This window comes from Hydractinia symbiolongicarpus, chromosome 10 (assembly GCF_029227915.1).
Source record: "Hydractinia symbiolongicarpus strain clone_291-10 chromosome 10, HSymV2.1, whole genome shotgun sequence".
In the NCBI taxonomy this organism is placed as follows: Eukaryota; Metazoa; Cnidaria; class Hydrozoa; order Anthoathecata; family Hydractiniidae; genus Hydractinia; species Hydractinia symbiolongicarpus.
The window spans coordinates 7,818,482-7,834,023 of NC_079884.1; the positions used below are offsets into that span (position 1 = coordinate 7,818,482).

General features: G+C 34.3%; 1 protein-coding gene across 1 annotated transcript; it reads left to right on the forward strand.

Moving 5' to 3' along the window:
- Positions 1-2,632: 2,632 nt before the first annotated feature.
- Positions 2,633-14,532, forward strand: LOC130662363 (tetratricopeptide repeat protein 17-like). The gene is made up of 7 exons (XM_057461212.1): positions 2,633-2,786; positions 11,039-11,307; positions 11,465-11,687; positions 11,834-11,943; positions 12,481-12,628; positions 13,072-13,211; positions 13,633-14,532. Exons 1-7 carry the CDS (start codon positions 2,655-2,657, stop codon positions 13,802-13,804), a joined length of 1,194 nt encoding a protein of 397 aa, XP_057317195.1. The 5' UTR covers positions 2,633-2,654; the 3' UTR covers positions 13,805-14,532.
- The last annotated feature ends 1,010 nt before the right edge of the window (positions 14,533-15,542 follow it).

Here is a 15,542-nt window from a genome sequence, read left to right on the forward strand (position 1 = left end):
GCCCTGGGTTCGAGGTTGATCTTCTTTATCCCCTGATATGATCGATACTGGGACCTTTTAGGCGGCCTGCAAATGAAGTTTATTTTTAAGTCGATATGAAAATTTCACTTTTCGTCTCTTATCTAGTCTTTGTAAGTGTTTACAAGATTATGGGCGAGATGAAACTCATTTTAGTTAAATAAACATGATTTGTTTGCCATTGTAAGTAAAACAAAATTCGTTTAGAACATATTATATTCGACTTAAATACGAAGCCAACCTCGTCCCCATGTTTCTTTTTGCTTTTTTGATATGAGAGATGACGTCTTCTCTCGTATCAAAAAGACAAAAAACCCTGGGGCGAGGGAGGTACGAAGTTTTTCGTAGCATATGTATTACTGTATTATTACTGTATTACGATAATATACACTAAAAGTTGAAAACGTGTCCCAAAAGACGTAAAATCTAATTCAATACAAAGAGACACAAAAAGTTTTTTTCATAAATTATGTGACTCCGTTATGATACAACAATAACCCTGTAGAATCAACCAGTTCATTCAGAATTGGTTGATTCTAAGGATCTAATATAAAATGCTTCAAGTATCTTTCGCTTAAAGCAATTAATAGGAGCGCTATCTAATACTTTCCAAACGAAGGAGTGTCTATCATTATTTAAGATTAATTGGGTGTTCACCTACGTTTTCAACCTTGCTTTTCAAGGTGGCTACTTTTTTTCAGCAATAAAGTTACACACTTTCGTGATGTTAAAATGCATCACGTTTTTGAAAATACCTTAACTTAGCAAAATAGGCATTATCCATTTACCAATGGTAACAACCCACACAAAGCTAATTTCGTTTATAAAAAGAAACACATACATACATCTAGTGAATTGATTTCGTAACCTAGCAACCTTCCAATCTTTTGATATTTTAGTTAATGGCTTTTTAGTAGCAAATACATTTCAGGAAAGGTTCAAGCTGACGCTAGCATTTGTTTGTACATGACAAAAAAAGATGACAACATGCAGAAAGAATGTATGAATAGTAAGATGGAGAATGTTTACCTCGAATGTTGTGAAATGGAGAAAAGAAGTAGCTGGTACAGCTCGCTTCGAAAATTAAAACTCCCATTTAAAAGGACGAAAGGAACAAGTTCTATTACAACGAACTTGTCGAAACCAGCAACGCACGACGCAGAAACTGCCGATACCGGCTCTCATATTTACGAAGAGATCAGTGATATTCAGAGGAAATTGAAATCTTCTTCGCGTGTTACGTGCACCAATCTACCTGTGATAAGTATTAAGGTTACTTCGTCATCATAAAAGTACAAACGTTTAAAGAATGGAGTAACCCAATCATGTGTTTTTACCGATAATATGGTAGCAAATCGATGTGAACAGAAAATGGGCAGAAAACGTTCTAAACCTTTGAGCAAACTCAGCATCTGTAAAATTAAGATTTATTTTTTTTACGACTTGTAAATTTGTAAATACACATTTTTTCTTGTAAAACATCAAATTACGGATTTACTTGGAAAATCACCTGAATGCCTGTTTCCTATTTCTCCAAAAGTCAAACAATGTCTTTAATTCGAACCAGACCCTGAAGTGAGAAACATTAATAAAAGTCGAAGCCAATAATAATCGTTCATTTTTTTTATCGATACGGAAGTGATCTTATTCTGATATATTTACACGACGTCACGCTCAAAATAATTGACGGCTAGACAATTTGTTTCTTACTTGTAACATTGTTAAAAGCTACTCAAGAATCTTGCTGAATTTCATGATGGATAGCTTTACATTTTTGGAAATTTTCAAAATCAAGTTAATTACTTTTACAGAATAATCTTCACAAGTAAAGTAATATTTCGAATAATCAGTTCGTTTTGTGACATTTTAGTGTCTATCCGCCATATCTATCCGCCACGTGTATTTACCACATCCATCCGCCACGTCTGTTCGCCAAAATTGGCTGTCACGTCCATCTGCAACGTCTACCGTCACGTCCATCTGTCACGTCTACCCGCCACGTCTATCTGTCACGTCTACCTGCTACGTCTATATGTCACGTCTGGGTAGACGTCTCTCACGCACGAAGAATACTTAATCATGATTCGTAACTTTCAAAAAAAATAAAAATTTTTAGAAAAATCATTTGGTAGGGTTACTGACATTTGTCAAATTTAATGTTCTCTTAATAATTTGTGTTCAATAGATCAAAATGATCAATTTCCATTTCTCTCAATTTCTATCCTGTCTATGTCCACGGGCCCTTTAATCAACCATTACTATGAGCATAAAGACTCCACGTTACGATAATTCTATGCTGTCAACAAAGCTTTACATGTCAAAATTTTGACTTACTTAGTTCCGTTGTCACTTCGATTGATCTACCATATGCAAAAAGTGTCTGAAAAGAGTAACAATTTTTACGAAGTGCAAAAAGAAAATATATATTTTATTTATATTTTGTAATTATGGAGCTTTGTAATAGCCTGTTTACCATAGTTGCTTGGTTACTTGTAAGCTTTTGCTTCTGTTGAATACTGTCCATTGCAAAACTTTACAAGTCCTGGGAACGATGTTGGCGCGAAGACGAAAACAACTATGCACCTACATCGAAACAATTTCACCACGATTGAAAATGAGAAATAAAACAATTAAATATGGCTTCTTACCAAGACAAACGTTGGATGCGCATTTACCGCATATTTTTTATTTACTTCGTTTTTAACGTTAATCCTCTTGGGCATGCGGCCACACATTGGTTTTTGGAAAATGGAAAAATTACATACGAGGTAGAACTTTTATGTAGCTACTTGGCAGCTGAATTATTTAAAAATTATAGCAAATCGGTGGAAAACAAATCCAACAAGGAAAAACCTGAAATGAGAGATGCCACAGCATTATCTCTCATATTACGGATTCTATCACATCATATTAATATAATGATCTTTTGTTACTTTTGATATTTTTCATTCTGTTAATTTGATATATTTTATACTGTGCCATAATGTGTCTCAAAGTTTCATGGATGTGTTCTGCCCAATCTTTTGGAACGTGCCCTGTCTTAAGACTGGCCAGGCCAGTCTTCGGACAGTGACAAATGGGTAGCCAGTCTTAAGACTGGACTGCCCAATCTATAGACATAGACCTTTTTGAATGTTTACATTTTCCGCGATAAGCCCTTTCGGCTTTAACAATTGCGTGGCAGGCAAAAAGATGCAGGCGCTAAGTGAATTGAGGTCCATTTTAGTCTGTTTCTTCGCTCGAAGGTATCATTACGACTTTATATGATTATATGTCAATCAGAAGTTATCTATTTACACTTGATAATAGTTTAAAGCCTCGAAAATATTTCCGCAGAAAGAAATGGACTAAAAACTACCTTTCTTCAGCAAGCTTCCGCATCTTTCTGCCTGCCACGCACTGGTTAGAGCCAGAAGGGCTTACCGCGAAAAATGTAAACATTCAAAAAGGTCTATTACATGTTCAATCTGAAAACAATTGGGGAAAACAAAGAGCACAGTGACAATTTTAGACTGTATATACCTCTTAAAAGGAACTTTAAATTTAAACTTTTCTTGACACTGAGTTTAACACTGAGTTTGATTGGGACGAGGATAATTTGTCTGATGATGATGTTGTAGAAGGGCCAGCCATGCAGATCAAGACAGAATGGGTAGTGGAGGCTATTAGGAAAATGAAGATTGGCAAGGCTGCAGGAGTATCAGGTATTGTTGCAGAGATGGTAAAAGCATCTGGATATATTGGAGTTGAGCTTATTACAAGTCTTGCTAACCAGATTATAAAGGATGGTGCTATTCCGAGTGAGTGGCAGTCGAGTGTAATAGTGAATTGTTTCAAGGGCAAGGGTGATGCATTAGAAAGGGGTAACTATAGAGGTTTGAAGTTGGTTGATCAAGTAATGAAAGTTATTGAAAGAGTGATTGATAAGTTACTTAGAGAAAGAATTGATATAGATAAGATGCAATTTGGTTTTGTTCCAGGGCGTGGCACTACAGATGCAATATTTTTACTCAGACAGCTTCAGGAAAAGTATTTAGGAAAAAGAAAGAATCTCTATTTTGCCTTTGTAGATTTAGAGAAAGCTTTTGATAGAGTGCCACGTAAAGTTATTTGGTGGGCTATGAGAAAATTAGGTGTGGATGAGTGGCTAGTTACGATGGTTCAGTCTATGTACAGCAATGCTAGAAGTCGTGTCAGGATTAACGATTCACTTAGTGATGAATTTAGTGTAAATGTTGGTGTACATCAGGGTTCTGTACTTAGTCCTTTGTTGTTTATTCTAGTCTTAGAAGCGCTGTCGATGGAGTTCAGAACAGGTTGCCCATGGGAGTTATTGTATGCAGATGATTTGGTTCTCATAGCAGAGTCGATGGAAGAATTAGTTGAAAAGTTTGAGAAGTGGAAGAAAGGACTAGAAGAGAAAGGGCTGAAGGTAAACACAGCAAAGTCTAAAGTCATGATAAGTAGCATTGCAGCCAAGTGTGACCCTGTAGTTGGAAAGTGGCCTTGTGGAGTTTGCAGGAAAGGGGTTGGTAGTAACTCAATTTTTTGTCAGACTTGCAAGCATTGGGTACATAAGAAGTGCAGTAGTATTAGTGGAAGGTTAAGAGCTGGCATACAGTTTGTATGCAAGCGTTGCAAAGGTGAGATTATAGAGAATGAAGTATTTCCAGCTTTAATGATGTACAACAGTGGCTCGTTAGAGATAGTTAAGAACTTCTGTTACTTAGGTGATATGTTGGGCAGTGAAGGGGGTGTTGGAAGAAGTGTTACTTGCAGGATAGGTTCTGCTTGGAAAAAGTTTAGAGAGTTACTTCCTTTATTGACTAGCAGAGTCCTGTCAATTGAGGTAAAAGGTAGGTTGTATGAGGCCTGTGTAAGAAGTGTTATGTTGTACGGTAGTGAGACATGGGCAGTGAAGCAGGAAGATCTTGACCGTTTAGAAAGGAATGATATGAGAATGGTTAGGTGGATGTGTAATGCCAGTCTGAGAGACAGAAAGAGTTCAGATGAGCTAAGAAGCAGGCTAAGTCTCTGTAGAATTAAAGATGTTATCCAGATAAGAAGATTAAATTGGCTGGGGCACTTGGAAAGAATGGAGGAGGATAATTGGGTAAGAAAGTGTAGAGACTTGATAGTTTCTGGGGCAAAGCCCAGAGGCAGACCGAGAAAGACTTGGCAGGAGGTTATAAGGACAAACTTGATAGAGAGGAAGTTTAGTTTAGATCTAACACAGTCTAGATCAGATTGGAAGAGGGTCATTAATATACCCCGTCCAACCCATGCTAGCATGGAAAACGGACGTTAAGCCGAGAATGATGATGATGATGATGATGGCAAATCAAAATGCGAAAAAATTATATATACCATTTATATAAATATGTGTATAAAAAAAATTGAAACTATTCAACCATTTAGCTGACTATCGCTAGCTAGCTAGCTAGCTTAACTTATCATTCAAAATGACGTTAACAGCTAACGATTTATCTGATTCTTTATACATAAACCTTTTTTTAAAAAAAAATTGGTTACTATACAAGCTTTATATAAACGCCAAATGTATAATACGTGCTAGCTATAGCTAGCTAGCTAGCTAGCTATGATTTTTACTATGCCCAAAAACTGGCTCAATTTAACAGTTTTTTTTCTTCGTTTTTTGTTTATCATATATATGTTCTGACCCAACTATGGACACCAGCCCAACTTTGGACGCAGGAATGGCCCGTCTTTAGACAGGCCAGCCCGTCAAAAGACGGGTCGGTGCATTCGCAATCGGGATGGCCCATCTATTGACGGGACCGGCCCAATTTTGGACAAGTGTATGCAAATACGTCTTAAGTTGGTACAGGCCCAACTATTGACGAAGGAATCTCTTGCTTTTAAAAGCTGTGTCATGAAATGGGACAAACTTAACTGTACACAAAGGTCTCTTGTAATTTTAGAAAATGTGTTATGGGACAGGCCTAACTATTGACAAACAAGTCCCATGCTTTCAAAAGACTGTATCATAGGATGGGACAGGCCCAACTATTGACGAAGGACACTTGTGTTTTTAAAAATCGTAATAAAAAAGGGACAGATCCAACTATTGACACTTTTTAGAAACAGCCACAACATGGGTCAGGCTCAAATGGGAGCTTAAGGACTCTGCTTGAAACTGGTGATACTGATCACATAAAATATAAATTAACTGATAATACTTTTTTAAATCATAGTCATAGTCTTTCTGTTTCTTGAATATATAACAAAATATTTCAATCCTGGATGCCCCAGCCAAAACGATTCTTGCTCTCATGTTATACGTAATAGGTCAAGTTGCAATAATTCCATCAAAGATTATATTAAAAATTAAACATAGCAAAATAGCTTAAACAACAGCTTAGCTATACTATAGCTGCCTGTGAATATGTATATATTATGAAATTACACTGAGCTAAACGTTATATTTTGATATCTGAGTCATAATTATTTAGCTAGTCATTATGCACACAAACATCTCCAATAGTTCAACAAGGAAGTCTCTTACTGCTTTTTAAAATTCATTCGATGATTTGGTCTTGCACCAAGAGATGCCAAGTAGTGTTGTTTTTGTCACCCACAACAATCTTAAAATGCATAACTCGATATAATCTCAGCTAGCCATATACAACAATATCTCAGCAAAAGTTGCAGCAGTTCAGTTTTTTCACTTTATTGGAGTTAGTTTATGTTAAATACAATCTTGAAGTATGCCAACATCTTTTAACGCCATGTCGCAAGTTGGTCCTGGCCCGTCAATTGACAGGGCAGCATGTCAAAAGATAGGCCACCATGTCCAAAGATGGTCCGTCCTGTCTTAAGATGTGTTGTGTTCTAAGTTGGGTCAGAATATATACACCGAATATGATGTTTTAATGTGCCTGAGAATGGTTGTTGGGTCTTGCAACCAACAGAGCTTATGTGGCACATCCCTTCTTTAAAATTTAAAAGGTGTCTAAAGATGGGCCTAACATGGTCTCCTGCCCAATCGTGTTGCGCCTTGCCCAGTCTTAAGATTGGGCAGTGTCCTAAGATTGGGCAGAACAGATGCATGCACAGAGTTCTGACTAACTTTTTAACCATGATGGTTTTTCATCAAATTTTTAACAAGTTATATTTGTCCGGCTTTTAGCCGCCCGACTTTAAAAGTTTTAGCCCTGTGGTGCATGTATAAATTAAAAAAAGAGAGCATTTTTTATTGGCAAGAAATAAAAAAATTATTTAGGATAAAATAAAGAGAATTTTTTTACCATAAGTATAAAGAAACCACTGTATTGCAAAAAAATGACTTTTGGTCAGTTATGTGCAATTAAACCAAATTAGGCCCAGTCAAAGAAGAAGGCGTTTTTTTATCAGGATCAGGAAGATAATATTATGAAAAACTAAAGATAGGCACTCTTGTCAAACTAGTAAATTTTATTCGCAACGCTTTAGAGCCTATTAAGGGATGGTCTCAAAATGTTTGTGTGTTTTTTTTCGTATAATTATACGAACGCTACGAAGTACTTCGTTTTGTTAAACGAATGTCATACGAAGTGCTTCGTTGAATAAAAAATGTTAACGAAGTTTATACAAACTTTGTAAATATATGATACAAACTTAACGAAGTTTTTTTTATCATGCAAAATGAAATGATACGAACTTTTAACGAAGTAAATTACTATACGATCTTGAAACGAACTTCAAAAGTACTGGTGTAATTGCGCATAATTATTTCAACACGAAACCAGAAACAAAAGAATTAAACCAATTTTTTTAAAATACGAAAAGAAATGATATGAACTTTACACAAAAAAGTAAAATATACAAGGTTGACTTTGAAAAGACTAGCAAAATTGCATATTCATAGGTTCAATCTACGCAATCTACGGCGATCTTTTTCCATTTTCCATTTTCTACGATCCCGTTTTTATGATTTTTAAACGATATAGGGCGATCTTTTCGTTTTCTACGATCCGGTTTTTATGATTTTTATACGATCTATGGTGATCTTTTTGTTTTCTACGATGCCGTTTTATGATTTTTAAACATTCTATGGCGATCTTTTCGTTTTCTACGATCCCGTTTTCATGATTTTTAAATGATCTACGGTGATCTTTTTGTTTTCTATGATCCTGTTTTCATGATTTTTAAACGATCTACAGCGATCTCTTAGCTTCTACGATGCTGTTTTCATGATTTTGAATAAATTTGTTGGATTGCGTTGGATTGTATTGCGTTGGATTGACATGATTTTCACTGAAAAAAGAATTAATAAAACGGAATGTGGAGGCACTTAAGAAATATTTGTCTTCCCTAGGCATATCTTTATCTGGGGGAGCGAGTAGAAAACCTGATTTAATTAAGAAAGTCCTAGCTGCTTAGTTACTTGGACTTCCAGTTTTACCGTCCTTGGGAGGAGAAAAGCAGAGAGATACACGATCGAAGAGCTGCAAAATTATGTGTTGATTCATTGTATCAAAATTCCTTTTCCTAAGGAGTTAAAATTAGGCTGGATGAATTCCTTCTTATATTGTCCAGACATTACCACAAGCTGCCTCAGGCACTATGCAAAAAAAGTATTTCAGAAAAAGGTTTCAAAGAAGGCCACAATCTGATGTTTGCAGGTCATTTTAGGAATGTTGAATTTAACAATATTTCAATTATTGTTTCATTTTGAGGTAATGTAGTGCCACAAGCAAGAGTTAGTGAAACACCCTATGTTTGGCTGTGCCTAAACTATGACAGTCGTGAAATTGGGACTCTGGGACTTAACAAAACTTGCACTTCCTCATCCAGAAAACAACAACCTTCCTATAAAATGTCCAAGAAATATGTTTGATCCTCGTCCACCTCAAGAGCGACATTCAACTATTAGCTGGAACGAACTATACCTTAAAACCTAGCCATCCTTATTTCACACAAATTCAGCATCAAATGTATGTAACTGGAGCAACTTTTGCTGACTTTGTTGTTTATTTACCACAAGAATCATGCACAATTACAGTGGCAAAAAACAATGTTTGGCAAACACAGGTTATCTGACGTGATAAGAACAAATCTTGTTTGTAAAACCTTTATCAAAAAGTTTTTAATGCAAAATTAGTTAGGGAAGATGACGGTGATGTCAATCAATGCTGACACTAAAATCAAAGGCACTGACAGTATCCAATGTTATCATTTCTTCTTTTACTTCTTCGCTGGTTGGTTCTATAGATGCTTCATTTTTTGTATGTGTCGATATTTTGCAAATTTTCGCTTTTTGGATACACAAGGTATATAATACCTGTCTGTCCTTTGGTTGTTTTCTTTTACTAGCAGGCTCTTCACCATATCCTTTCAAATATAGTGTAGGGTGTTGGCTAACATCAGTGGGTCTTCCATATTTAAAATGGTTTGAGCATATAACACTGTGTTTCTTAAAAATAAAATGCTTTTTATTACATGCAAACCCCCATTTAGAACAAAACTTTGGATCAGGAGGACATTTCCAGAATTTTAGCTCAAGACTCCCATCGTATGCAGAGATATGTGACTTAATTACATATTTACTCTTATTTTTTCGAGCATTATTACAGCTCCAGCAACACAGCTATCATTAATTGCCATTTCACAAAAATCCAAGCATAAACAAGCTCAAAAATGGCTCTAATGTTTTGATTTCTCAGATACCCTGGTTGTCTGGAAATGCATTGCGAAAACGGGAAATTCAAAATGGTGTCGCTATCGATGAAGAGGTCTATTAGAAAATGTTAATATTGCTCTCTCGTAAAACCAAAATCCTGTTGAATTTTAAAACCTTCATGTTTAATTTGCATTTCCCAGTTATTAAAGCAGCTGAGTACTGCTCCGCTTTATTTACAAAGATCTACAATAATAAAATTTCGTAAATTTAAGGCATAAAAATAGCAAAGCTTAAAGTAGTTTAATAAATTTATTTTAGGACGCAAGAATGCAGTTTCAACTGATAAAAGAATCTGTTTTACTTTGCATAGTTTTGTCCTACTTGGGTTATGATTTAAAAATGCCGGACTCTGGGCAGTTGCCCTACTTTGGGTGGAACAATGCTATTTCAACACTTGCAGTACTGAAATTTACCTATTTTAAGTATTTTCTGTGTTTCAAGGTCTACATTATAAAATTTTAAATCCCCTATGCTATGCACTAATAATTGACTATAAAATTCTTATTCCAAAACTTTCACTTTTTATTTAAATTTATAATATTTCTAAATCTATAATAACTTGGTAATCCAAGGCTGTTATTTGCTATGCAAATTTTTAAGGGTATACCATATGTTATCCTAGCCCCTGTTTAAGCTAAAAATAAGCATTAAATACTATAGGCGTCCCTATCTAAACCATGGTCCCTCCTGGAAAGAATAGACGGTATGTCCATCGATGTTTTTGAGGCTACCTATGCAAAGTATGCCATTTTTCATCTATAATAAATCACTCAAGATTCCATTAAGATTTTATTAAATATTCTTTGCAGTGATAGATTACCACTAAAAACATTTATTCACCTCTCTATAATAAATCACCCAAGATTCCATTAAGATTTTATTAAATATGCTTTCAGTGATGATTATCACTAAAAAACTAATTTCAGATAAGACGCTTTGATCCAAAAAATCCCATTACTCTATAAAAAGCTGAGTTCACCAAATTTGAGCAAGCTTTATCAATAGAAATTAACGGTGTAACAATAATGATACACTTTACACTTTCTATAAATCAATGATCAACGATCAAATTGCAAAGAAAAAGTGGCTGTCTATTTTAGCCATAATGTGCCTTATTTTTGACCAAATTCTGGCACACCTTTTTTGGGGGGAAAACAAAACTAGCAAGGAATTATATAATTTTAGATTTTTTATATTACGTTTAAAGAAGCAAGTCTGACTTTGTAAAAACAAACATTTCATGTGAGTTGAATTTCCTGTAATAAAGGGGATAAGTTTTGATGGTTTTTATAAAAAAAAATAATTTGTATATATATTCATGCTTATTTTATTTTTTAGACTGACTCATTGTACCGGCTAAACTCTCCTGGCGATTTGTTGTTGTTTATATCACAAAGTAAGGCCACTGATGAACTTCGCTCCTTGGAAAAGAAGTCTCAAGAATTGTTAAAGAAACAAAATTTATTACGTTCTGTAGAATCAGAACGTATGGACAAGGAAAGGCTTGCATTCTACTCTGATCCAGATTGCAGAGTAACGCAAAAGAAGTTATCACAATTTGATTTGTATTTAAGCTCGTTTCTGAGACTGGAAGCTAAAAACATCAGGTAATACACATACAGGATATCTCACATGTTTTATATTTATTTTTTCTTATTTTATGTTATCGCAAATTTCTAGTGTACTTTTATTTCACTTATCATTTTTCTATAATTGTATTTGATATTTTGTGTATTATGTTTTTTGTGTGTTTATTTGGAACAGAATCGAAGATTATGTCGACTATGTAACCGAACTTCCCTCTGAGTTGAAAGAACCTGTATGCAATTCTGAATTTCTGTTCAGTATGAGCAGTTACGACCATTTAAAAGGAGTGGCTGAGAGGAAAAAACTTGTAAATGCTTCAGAACATGGTTTAGTTAACCCTATTCCACATGCTAAAAATTTACCTGAATTTGGTCATAGAATATACACTGCTCTTTCACAGGTAATGTTAGCAAAGAAGTTGTTAAATGACTTATATATATTTATTTAATGCAATTTAATTGTAATTTTAAAACTGTATAAAGATTCGAAACATACAACATTGTATGTTGATAACTTATATTTATCTCTGCATCTTAATCTATTTAGAATACAACGTCTTGGATATTGTTAAATTTAGCAGCGATATATTGGAGAGTAGCAGGCTACTCTTACAATGGAGTTGAATGTCTTCGAAGAGCTTTGCACTATTCCCCAAGGTATGGTACTGCAGTAAAAACAAACGAGCCATGTGCAGACTTAGGAATAAATTTGATCTAATGTCCAGGTTTAAATTTCACTATATTATTGATATTTCTTTTAGTTTCTAGTAGGATTATTATCCTGCGTGTAGTTTGAAACATGCGGATAAGTAATTTTTGATGTCAGTTGTGTTTTATCTTCGCTTTTTCATGCGTAAGGATTTATATATATATTTTGGCCAACCTATGCTCATCAATCAAACAAAAAAACAGCCAGTTTCAAGATTTCATTTTTTTTGTAAAAAAACAACAACAAGTGAGTTATGATGACATATGTCCAGCGAATTTAGAAAATTTTTGCTGAGCATATAAGAATTTCACAAAATATAATAATAAATAAAAATCACTATTGGAAGTGATTAAACATATGATTGACTGCTAATTCAAGCTTGCTGTCAAAGTTGTATTGTTATCAAGTATTGTACAACTTTTTTGTCGAAGTCGTGCTGTTTCCGAGTATGAACTTTCAGTGCATTCCTGTATCATATTTTGTAGGGAGCATAAAGATTTAGCCTTAGTGAATCTAGCAAATATACTACACAGATCTAAATACTCTCTCGATGCTGCCATACTGATGCATGCAGCTCTGGAAAGCACAAGTGATTACGATATTGTTTATTTCACACTGGGTAACATTTACGGAGTAAGTAGAGAAAATATTTTTGTCATTATTGTTCTGATTTTACTAATGGTAGGTGATGAGTCATTGGGTGGCTGTGATTTAGGGAAGAGTGACTTTTATAAAGAGTGTTCTACAACACTTTATATCTGGTTTCGTTTTTTGTTATATTGGATAGGAACAGAGTAACATAAAAAATTCACTTCGTAAAGTCAACTCGCAGATCAGTATGCAATTCCCCTGACTTCATTTCTATAACACCAGTCGTCAAACTGTGAAAAAATCCACGGAGTCGCGCGTCCTTTATATATTGCATTTCTTGTTTCCGTAACACGACTGACAAACAAATAGACGATGGCTATGATTATAGAGATTCAAAACTAATTAGCTTATAAGGTATGCAAAGTCTGAATCAATAAGTACTACTTCATAGCACTCATAAAGGGCTTGAATGACGTATATTTTAGGCGTTGGGTCAGTTTGACTTGGCAGATATTTGTTACAAGTATGTCTCCGAGTTACAACCATCGTTCGAAGCAGCAAGATTGCGTATGCACGCAGCGAAATGTGAATATAAAATGGGCAGCCAATTTGACGAACAGCAAAAGTAAGCTTTGTGAAGAACATTTTGTCTTTCTGATACCGTGACTCATGCTCGATCCACGGTTGACGATTGAACGTGTCGCTATTATTTGAAGCGAGGGACGCAACCTTTTTTTAAAATATTTTAGTTATTTGCAAGTCATTAATAATACCCGATCTTGCCAGTACGTTTTAAAACTGTCAAAAAAATACTTCAAATATGAGCGATAACAACATCATCGCTTTATTGTTTGCTACTCTATGGATAATTTAACAATCTTTGTAATTGTGTATAATTGTGTGTAATTGTACCATAAGAAACCAAGCCATCGAACATAACAAGGTATATAACTCGTACTTGTCTTACACTTGGAAAACATTTACTATTTCTGTAAAGCTGACAATATCAAAAAAGTAAAGCATTGAACTATGTTTGTATGTTTTAGAATGCTTCAAGAAACATTGGAAGGTTTGGAAGAACTTTCAGTGAAGCAGCAATTATTAGAAGATCAACAAAAACAATTAATAGCTGAACGCTCCTCTCCACTACGAAAGTACAACATCTACGTAGCTATCCAACCGCCTGCTTATGAACGGGGTAGTGATTATCAGGATTAGGTGGATTTAGTTTCGATCTTTCTGGTAAAATAATCTATTCGAAACATTTTGGAAATGGTAAACTATGGTTTATGGGAGAGAGGATCGTCCGGTGGTTGTTAAAAATTGCCCCGAGCCTTTAATATAAAAGAGTATTAAAGTGCAGGGGATGATTGTAGAGTAGAAGCTAATTGGAAATGATACCTGAAATAAGAAGTTAAAAGTAGTTGTCATTCAACGAGATATTGGGGGATGAACAAGGAAAGTTGTCAATACGCATCACGAGACATGTATATTACAGATTTTACGATTTTGGCGAAAAACCCGCGCAACGGTGAAATTTTCTGACATTAAAATCTCTCCAAATAAAGCACTCTGGAATTTTGTGCGATTGTGCGAGATGTGTATAATTTTTATTTTTTCCTGGAGAATATTCAGTACTATAGTTTCAAGTTAATTGCTGTAGTTGTTTTAAATAAATTTTAATTCATTGTTCAATTTTTATTTTTTGAATGAATTTTGTGAAGACTGTCAAGTGAAAGTTAAAGTTTTATGAACAAATCTCTGCCTGAACTCTCGAAAGTTCTTATCTGTAGACAAACTGTTTTTGATACTTATTTTTTTATATACACATGTTATATTCTTGTATGTTCATCTATTTTCGTTATATACATTAGTATTTTTGTTATGTACATCTCTTGTTTGTTTTTTGTGTACTGTTTGAAAGATAAGCTGGTAGCTCGATTGTTTTTAAGTCCATTTTTTTTGTTTTTGACCTAGTTGTAAGAACCGTGGTAGAATCCATACAAATATCAAATCTTTTGAATTCTGAAGCAACTGATTTTGTTTAATTCAATTGAAATTGTTTCTATCAAACTTGTCTTGTCCTTGATTGTAAACAAAAGGTGAAAACTGATCACTATTTAGGCTAAAATAATATATTTATTAATCGAAAAAATAGAGAAGGACTACCTCAAGGGAAACGATTTTTGAGAGAATTAAATTTAGCGAAAATAAGAAGATTCGTGATCACTATTTAGCCTAAAATAATATATTTATTAGTCGAAAAAATGGAGAAGGACTACCTCAAGGCAAATGATTTTTGAGAGAATTAAATTTAGCGAAAATAAGAAGATTCGCAAAACTCATTTAAGCGAAATTTAATTTTCGCGAAAAGTTATACCTTCGTTTTAGTTCTCGCAAAAATTTATTCTTTTTTTTAGCCTAGGTGACAAAAAAATAGTAAAGTAATGAGGAATAGATTCTATCTTTGCTAGCTTTCCTGATAACGAAAAATAGGAATTTCTCTTGTAGTTGAAAATGCTTTTAATGCCTTATTGGTAACAAGTGGGTAAAAGGCCCAAAAAATTTAAAAGGTAAAAAGTGACAAAATCTTGTGCAGGTGATTAATAATTTTACTGATTAAGATTTTTACCGACATTTTTGTGAAAGACAAATTTGTGAAAACACAAATTAGTGAACATCGGCCTGGATTTGTTGTTTTCATATCGTTATAACAACGATCCAATTTATTAAATGTTTGACTCATCATGAATACTAGTGAACACAAAAAACGCAGATAAGTTACCGCTTTATATCAAAAAAGCCGTATTCTTTTCTATTAATAGAGGTAATTTACTTGTGGCAAAAAAAAATTTTTTTTAACCAATGTTTTAGATTTCTTGCCTGATTATCCATGGACAAGTGAGTCAAAGTGCCTAAAATTTAATTTATTTTCAAGTCTTCAAAATTTATACAG

Excerpts from the sequence above, each read along its gene's own strand:
- LOC130662363 (XM_057461212.1), top strand. The coding sequence starts at position 2,655 with ATGGCTTCTTACCAAGACAAACGTTGGATGCGCATTTACCGCATATTT. Across the intron at positions 11,308-11,464 it reads CTGGAAGCTAAAAACATCAG|AATCGAAGATTATGTCGACT; the intron begins GTAATACACATA and ends TATTTGGAACAG. Across the intron at positions 11,944-12,480 it reads GCTTTGCACTATTCCCCAAG|GGAGCATAAAGATTTAGCCT; the intron begins GTATGGTACTGC and ends CATATTTTGTAG.